General features: G+C 47.9%; 1 protein-coding gene across 1 annotated transcript; it reads left to right on the plus strand.

Annotated features, from left to right (window-relative positions):
* The first annotated feature begins 283 nt into the window (after nt 1-283).
* On the plus strand, nt 284-7,619 carry LOC100664459 (NUT family member 2D-like). Its single transcript, XM_064272985.1, has 4 exons — nt 284-316; nt 1,724-1,955; nt 6,453-6,640; nt 6,964-7,619. The coding sequence occupies exons 1-4, from the start codon at nt 284-286 to the stop codon at nt 7,105-7,107; spliced, it is 597 nt and encodes a 198-aa protein (XP_064129055.1). The 3' UTR covers nt 7,108-7,619.
* The last annotated feature ends 419 nt before the right edge of the window (nt 7,620-8,038 follow it).

Raw genomic sequence — 8,038 nt, forward strand, 5'->3', positions numbered from 1 at the left:
CCTCATTACAAACACTGAGTTTCATCATCACCATATGTACCCCACCCTTCATTAGACAAAGTTTGCCAAATTTTGTTCATGAAGTAGTGGTGCCTTTGTAATAATTCAAGAACCTACCACCTTGAGCTAAGGAGTGAGGTGAGTTTAGGGGCACAAAACTAGATATGTTGGTAAGAATCGAAGTCTAGAGCAGAGCCTTTGTGCTGTGGATATGAGAAAGAACCTACACATGGCCCTAAGAGGATTACACGATTTGTGTTGCCAACTGTAATTTGAAGGAAACATGCAGCTTTTTGCCTGTCAGGTCCCCTTCACGGTATGTCTCCTCATCCCATCCTGCCCTCCGCCCCTCCCCCACTGTAGAATGTCTTGAGTCCTACATTCTACTCCTGTTTAGATTCAAACTTCTCCCTCCTTTCCTTGGATCTCTGAGCATCTGTTGGAGCCAGATCACGCTCTGAGTCTAGGACAGGACTGAAGGCTGAAGGCTGCCACACAGCTGTGGTCAGTGTCCAGGCCTGTGGAGAGGACTTCAGCAGGAGGTAAGATGGTGGGGAGCGGGTGTGTTATCAGGTCCCTGCCACCCCTTCAACCTTTGGAAATTCAAATTTGACACTTCCCTTGGGGACAAGCTCTCTGAACAGGAGTAAGGACTAGGACATCCCACCTGGGGAGGATCAAGAGGCAGATTGGAAAAATGAGACAGGAGGATGGGGGAAAAAAGGAAAGGGGTTTTATAATGTGCATCACGAAAAGGAATGCTAGGTAGGAGATGCGGAAACCACTCTTTTGAAGACTCACTCCTTCAAGAAAGTCTGGAGGATGTCTTTCACTTCAGAAGGCCCCTTCCCTGCTATTGAGGCCTGCTGGGGGCATTTCAGACAGAGTGGATATCAACCCCGTTCCGTGTGTTGAAAACACCATATGAGGATGGCAGGGTGTCTGCCAGGGATTCCTGAAACAGGCTCTGAGAGTCAGCGACAGCTTGGGCCTCTTACTTCTTGGTACACAGAGGCCCAGGAGCCTGGTTGAACTGCTCCCAAGTTCTCTACTGGGAAACTTCTCAACTGGAGAAAATTCACTCCAGAGGCTTTTGCAATATTCACCATTTCCCCGTTCCATACTGCCACTCATCACTTGAGATTCATTGCACTGATTCCCAGTGACCAGGCAGGGAATTCACATGACCTAACATCTGGTTCCTTTCATCCTTCTCCATTCGCCCTTTTCCTTTGTCTCAACAGCAACTCCAGTGCTAGAACCGAATATGACCATGAATCCTGGTGCCTCCATGTCTCCTTCCACTGCACTGCCCTTTCCCCAACCCAGTCTCAGACCCCCACACCGAACACCCTGGGAGCAACACCCACTACCCCACATGACTTTATCATGCCCTCCTGCAACCCCTCTGGGGCTCTCTGCTTTCCCCAGGACACTGCTGGTGCCAGGTGTTGGGGACTCTGGCCCCAGTGGGGCCCAGCCTGGCAAGGTCATTCTCCAACTCAGGATAGAAGGGAGATCAGAAAAGCTCCCTGGAACTCAGACCTTTGTCATGGCTCAGACCCCACTCAATTGGAGTACCCCGGGGGCTCCCGGTGGGGCAGTTGAGCATGCTCCACCTCCAACTGGGGAAGCATCTGCTGTGGAGCAAATGATTCCTGTCACTTCTGTTGTGGGTACTCTGGCTTACAGGGGAGATTGGTCCTCAGCTCTTTCTCTTCAGACTCCACCACCAGCTGCCCAGCTGGCCTCCATTTTCCCCCAAGTGAAGGCTTGGTCAGGTCAACATGGTTCTTCTGGGGAGGAGAGCCTGGCCACCACCCAATCCAGGCCTTCGCTGCATGACTCCTCCTGTAACCCTAAGAGCGTTTACAAGAACTATCGATGTTGGCAATGCTTCAAGTCCCTGGCCCAGAGGCACCATCCCCAAAGTCCTGATACAGAAGCTCTTTCCTGCTTTCTCATGTGAGTGCCCTAGTCAGGCGGAACCCTGAGATTATCCTGCAGCTTTCAAATAAAGGGAAGCCATGGTGGCGTAGTGGTTAAGTGCTACAGCTGCTAACCCAAGGGCTGTCAGCTCGAATCCACAAGGCGCTCCTTGGAGACTCTACGGGGCAGTTCTACCCTGCCCTACAGGGTCGCTATGAGTCGGAATCGACTTGACGGCAATGGGTTTGCTTTGGTTCGATTCAAATAAAGAGAGCTTGGGGAGACACGATGGGAGTTAGGCTCTTTAGGAATGTTTGAAAGAAAATCACGAGGGTGATGGGATATGTTATAAGACACATTCCCAATAATATTAACTAATCTTCCCCATGTACAACAATTTCAGGTGCCTTATCTCAATTGATGCTGACCACCCTGTACGTGAAGCCAATCAGTACGCTGGAATCATTACCCTAATAATTATTTATAGGAGACTAAACACTTTGATAAAGTACAGAGCCATGATGTGAATTTTGGTCTCAGACTACCAATACCACATTCCTCTGCTGGTCTTTACTTTCCAGCATAGGAGTTGACCATATGTAGGCCAGTGCCATATCAAATACAGATGAGGCGGCAGAAGGGCAAAGCCTACAACAACCATTTGAAGTATACTCCCACCCTCATTCCTCTGGAGAATTCCAGTTAGAACAGGGAGGTGGTAGAGTATGCATACTGCTGACGGGCTTGGGCTCTGCCCTAGCTAGACTTGTAATACTGACCAGGTCATTATACATTTCCACTCTCCAGTATCTCATCAAATAAGGAGACAATTACAATTCAGAGGACAGCTAAGAAGATGACATGAGCTAATATAAGGGGTGCTCAGAGAGTACCTGACACTTGCGCTGCCTCATTACATGATGTCCATTATTGTCATTGGCATGAAAGAAAGGCGACATAGTCCAAGAAAAGTACCCATAAAAGCAAAAATGTCCTAGTTTCAGTGTGTATGAGTGGAAATTAGCCATGAAGTCCAGGGTCATGGGCTTCTGTGAATGGAAGGCAGAGTGATTAGTCATGTGGGAAGGTTTGTCTTTTCACAGCAGACCCTACATCTATCAACCTTGGGCTCCCCACAGTTATTTTGGGTCAACCAATAACAAACTCTTATCACAATCCAAAGGATGATTTTCCACACACAACTTGCTCCCAAATGGCTGAAAGATTGACGGCATCTACCCCCCGCCCAACCTCACGGGAATAAAGACAAAGTCCAACAAATCCAACTTTCAAGCAGTCTTAGGGATTCCCTGCATTCCAAAACAGCTGTGTTCCCTGTTTGATCATAGTCTCAAATGCAGTTGGGCAGTATGACTTAATGATTTTTGAAACTCCAGATAGCAGAAGTCTCTCTCAGTCACCATCGGCTGCCCTCACCTTTGTTTCTGGGCAGAACTCCTGCTCTTCACACCCTGAGTCTCTAGGGCTGTGTTCACCAAAGAGCAGAACCTCTACTCAAAAGTCATCTGGGAGCTGGCGAAAATGTTCATTCATGGGACCCTTGGACTTGATCTCAGAGTAGATTTTAAGGTGCTCTGCCAGGTCGTTCTGCCCACAGTCCTACGGACTCATAGCACATTCTTTTCTTTGGGCTGTTCGTCCTGGGAGTGTATCTTAGTGTAGTTGCTCTGCCACTGGTATCCTGGAGGCAAAAAAACACTTGAAATCTCAAACACTGGAAGAGGGATTTGACACAGAGAAATAGCAAGACAGATGTGATGATGGGCAGGGGATATGTGTAGGGGTGGGGTCAAGATGGGGATAGAATACGTACTTGTAGGAAGTCACAAACAAGCATGTGGTTTTAGCCCAGTCCTTCGATCCCTGGCCCGACTGAAGCCCACCATGACCCTGGAGGAGGGACTGTGGCGGTCTGTGCAGGAATGGGAGCACAAAAGCAACTTTGACCGGATGATCTTCTACGAGATGGCAGGAAAGTGAGTTCATGGCATCCCAGCTCTATTGGGACCGAGTGATGGGGTGTGAATGAGGAGGGTGGATTGAGAGTGGCTGCTGCCTGGCTGTGTTGGTACAAGTTGGAGGGGATGTTGTGAGGAGGAGGAGGTGTGCACTTGGACAGGGCTCCTAGTTCCCTGATGATCCCTCTGTACCCTCAGACAATACCTACCATCACATTCACTGCTTGGAATTCTGTCCTACCTCCTTCAAGAAATGCACCCCTTCTACATATTGGATTTGTGGATGCCTCAATATTGAGAGCATTAAGATGGAATGGGGATAAACACTGTGGCTGCCGATGGAGATAAATTCCAAGCCGTAGACACTCTGCAGTGAGGGGATACGCTGTCCCACACAGGTTCCTCCTTGCCTCAGTGTCCATATACCTGACAGGAAATTTGGGACCAACCTTCCACATGACAACTGGCAGAAAACTGTTTCTGTAGCCATCCAAGAATGGCCCAGGCTGGAAAGCTTTGTTCAGGGGACGGCAATATCTCAAGTCAACCTGTGGACGTGTCTATCACCCTTAGTGCCTTTCCCTCCTTGGTTTTAAAAAAATCATCATAGGAGTCTGAAGCTTTCCTGAAACCTTAGATTCCACCTTCTTCCCAATATATCTTGGATCACTTGTCTCCTTGGTTTATACCTCATGTGCTCAAAGCCTGACACCAGGATGGGGAATCTAGGATCTACTCCATGGTGTTATCTGCAATAAACTTCATCCCATACCAGGCTCAAGCTGTCAGCTCTAATGTGTGTATGTTAGGAAAGGGCAGGAGAGTCTTGCAGCAGGATGTACCTAAGTGGGGTCCTGCCGTGTGTCACATAGTTCTGATTGAAATCAACCAGCCACTGTCGGAGTTGCGGTGTGCCATCAGGTGCTAAGGGTGTGGAAAGGAAGTGAGCACTCTGGCTCTGTCAGGAGGAGCTTCCAAGAAGGCATGGCTCACTTCCTTCACACCCTTCCTAAGTTATGATGAGTTATGCTACAGGTGAAGGGATGATGTGAACACGTAAGGAGCCCCCAAACCGTGTGTGTGTGCCACAGAGAGAAACTCCCTCCTGGGAAACGGACTTACTCAGCACCTTGCCAGGTCACTGAAAGCACTCTCTGCTGCCCTACAATTGACCGTTGCCTGGTGCTGGGGCTCCTGGTGTGGCTTGCCTTCTTCTCAGCAGAGCCCGTGCCTCCTCCACCCTTGTCAGGTTCATGGAGTTTGAAGCAGAGGAGGAGTTACAGATTCAGAAGTTGCAGCAGAGGAATGTGTCTGTGTGCCTGCCTCCTCCAATTTCAAGGCATCTTGATCCTCAGAAACGTTCATCCACTGTGGCTGGCCAGCACCCAGGTATGGCTAACCAATTTCAACAGGAGCTAAGGTCCAGGGATCAAAGGAGGCATGTAGAGACTAGCCATGTTTGGAGAAGGCATTGTCTTCACATGGGGTACTTCCCTTTCAAGAGGGGGCAACGGCTATTTCTATCAGTAGAGCCTGACGGAAGCCTGGGCTCTCAGCTACACTTTGTTACACACTAGTAATGAGGCGGTCAAGTTTTATAACTACTGTCTCACATAGATTATCAAAGATCACACAGATTATCAAAGATGAGATCCAATATCTAATTAGCCTAAAACATGGGTCTCAATGAAAGGACTTCTTGAAAAAGCAATAGTTCCAAGTTTCCTCACAGGATGATTCTCTTGGACATTCTACCTGTTACATCTCCTCTCACGGTTCTTGTGGCTTCAGGTGCGCCCATCTCACCAGGAACTATTTTAGGGTCTCCAAAAATCTGCCCTTCCAACATATGTTTGAGTGGTGTCTTAGTTATCTAGTGTTGGTAGAACAGATATACCACAAGTGAATGGCTTGTGGTATTTCATTCTCTCATACTCTAAGAGGCTAAAACTCCAAAATCTGGGTACGAAACTCCCAGGGAAGGCTTTTTCTCTTTTGGTTCCAGTGGAAGGCATTGTCATCAATCTTCCCCTGATCTAGGAGCTTCTTAGCACAGGAACCTGGAGTCCAAAGGATGGGCTCTACTCTGGGAATTTCTTTCTGGGCCACATAAAGTTTCTCTCCTCTCTATTGGCTTCTTTCTTTTATATTAAAAAAGAGATTGAATCAAGATATAGCCTAATCCTGCAGATTGAGTCTTGCCTCATTTACACAACTGCATCTAAACCTGTCTCATTAACATCATAGAGACTAGGGTTTACAACACATAGGAAAATCACATCCGATCAAAAAATGGTGGATAACCACACAATACTGGGAATCACGGCCTAGCCAAGTTGACACACATTTTGTGCGGACACAACTCAATCCATAACAGGTCAAATGGCCTGGAATGTTCTGCCAAATTTACCTCCTTCTTTCTAACCTCTCCTTTAGTGTTCGTCCCAAGGAAGGGAGATCCCAAGGTGCAGCCCCTCAACCAGCAGCAACATAGACCCCAGTGCCCTTGGGAGGCCAAGCAACCCAATGAGATCCCTCCTAAAGCTGTGAAAGAGTATGTCGAAATCATGGAAGGTCTGCTTGGACCTGCCCATTCGGCCAGTGTGGAGCCAGATGCAAAATATGAAGAAGAGGAATATGAGCAACAACAGGAAGACACTGGGATGTACCCAGACCCAGGACTCCTGAGCTACATTGACGACCTGTGTTCACAAGAAGAATTTATTACCAAGGTGAGCTGGGACTCGAGGTTTGGTATCCATGGGTTCTGTAAGTTTGGCATTGCATCCACCAAACATCTGGAGTTTGGCCCCGGACATTGTAATTAAGCTTCATTCCTTACCCTGTGATCTTTTTAACTCTGTGTCTTTTTTTTCTTTTTTCTCGTGTGTGTGTGTGCGTGTGTGTGTGTTTGCTTATGTGTAGCTTGAGGTGGTGATGTTTTAATACACCACTGGATGCACATTCAAGGAGAGGATGATTGTCTTTGAGATCCTCTGAATCACTGGTTACTCCTTGTCAAGGATGTTCACATGCCTCCTCCTTCTGTTATCAGGCAGAAGCAGTTATTCACCCTCAATTCCTGGAAATGTTATTATCACCAGAATCACAGATAGATCCCATGTCCTTAACACAGAAGCTGGAGGAAGAAGAAGGGCTTACTCTCACCCAGGTAAACCAGAGGAGGAAGGGAAAATAATACCATGAAACCCACAAGATTTCACCTAACCTAAGAGTGCCTCGGCTGCACAGCTTCTGGGGAAGGTCAGCTTCACGTGTGGAAGCAGATGCAGAACCAGGAGGTAGGAGACAATGGAGTGGCTGAGAGGAAGAGCGATAAGGAATTGTGGCTGGGAAAACCACACAGGAGGATGGACAAGTAGAGCTGCAGTACTGTTATTGAACCACACTCATTTCACTGACTTCCCTGATTCCTGTCCCAATATCATGCTCTCCACCACCAGCTCATCCATGTGTTCTCACAACCTGTACAGAATCAGTAATTACACATTTTCCTTCCTTCCAGCTGGTAGAGAAGTGACTACTGGAATTGAAAGGAGAAGTGGGTGTGGACGCACCCCCAACTTATGGTATGCCAACCATGGAGTCACTCTCTACAGAATATGACACCAGTCAAGACTCAGGGAGCATAGATAACCATGGTCTTCAGCTAGGGATCAGCGAGAAAACGGGCACAAGAAGGTTGAATGCAGATGACCTGCCAAAAGACTGTAGAAGAGACAGTAACCTGTCTAAGCCAAAAGAACTTGCTCACTTTATGTGGAGTCCAAAGTCAAAGAAACCTAAGTCTGAACAATTAACTTCTCCTCATCAGTGTTCCAGTAACACCTCCCCTAAATTGGGAACTAGAGAATCCTTAATGTTCTTAGAAACCTCTCCTATTAGTGAATCACCTGGGAAAGGAGAAGGGTCCAGGGAAGAAACAGAGAAGGAAGAGGAGGATCTCCCCAGCCTTGACTTTCTCTTGGCACCTCAACAAAGCTTACTGCCCTGGGGTCTTTCCAAGTGTCCTCTGCCTGCCTCCGGCATTCTATACCATGGAGTTCGGGGCATCTGGCAAGCGTCCCAGCCCCCATCTCCTGAGACAGTGAGTCTTAGCCAACCTGGAC

This window comes from Loxodonta africana, chromosome 20, assembly GCF_030014295.1.
Source record: "Loxodonta africana isolate mLoxAfr1 chromosome 20, mLoxAfr1.hap2, whole genome shotgun sequence".
In the NCBI taxonomy this organism is placed as follows: domain Eukaryota; kingdom Metazoa; phylum Chordata; class Mammalia; order Proboscidea; family Elephantidae; genus Loxodonta; species Loxodonta africana.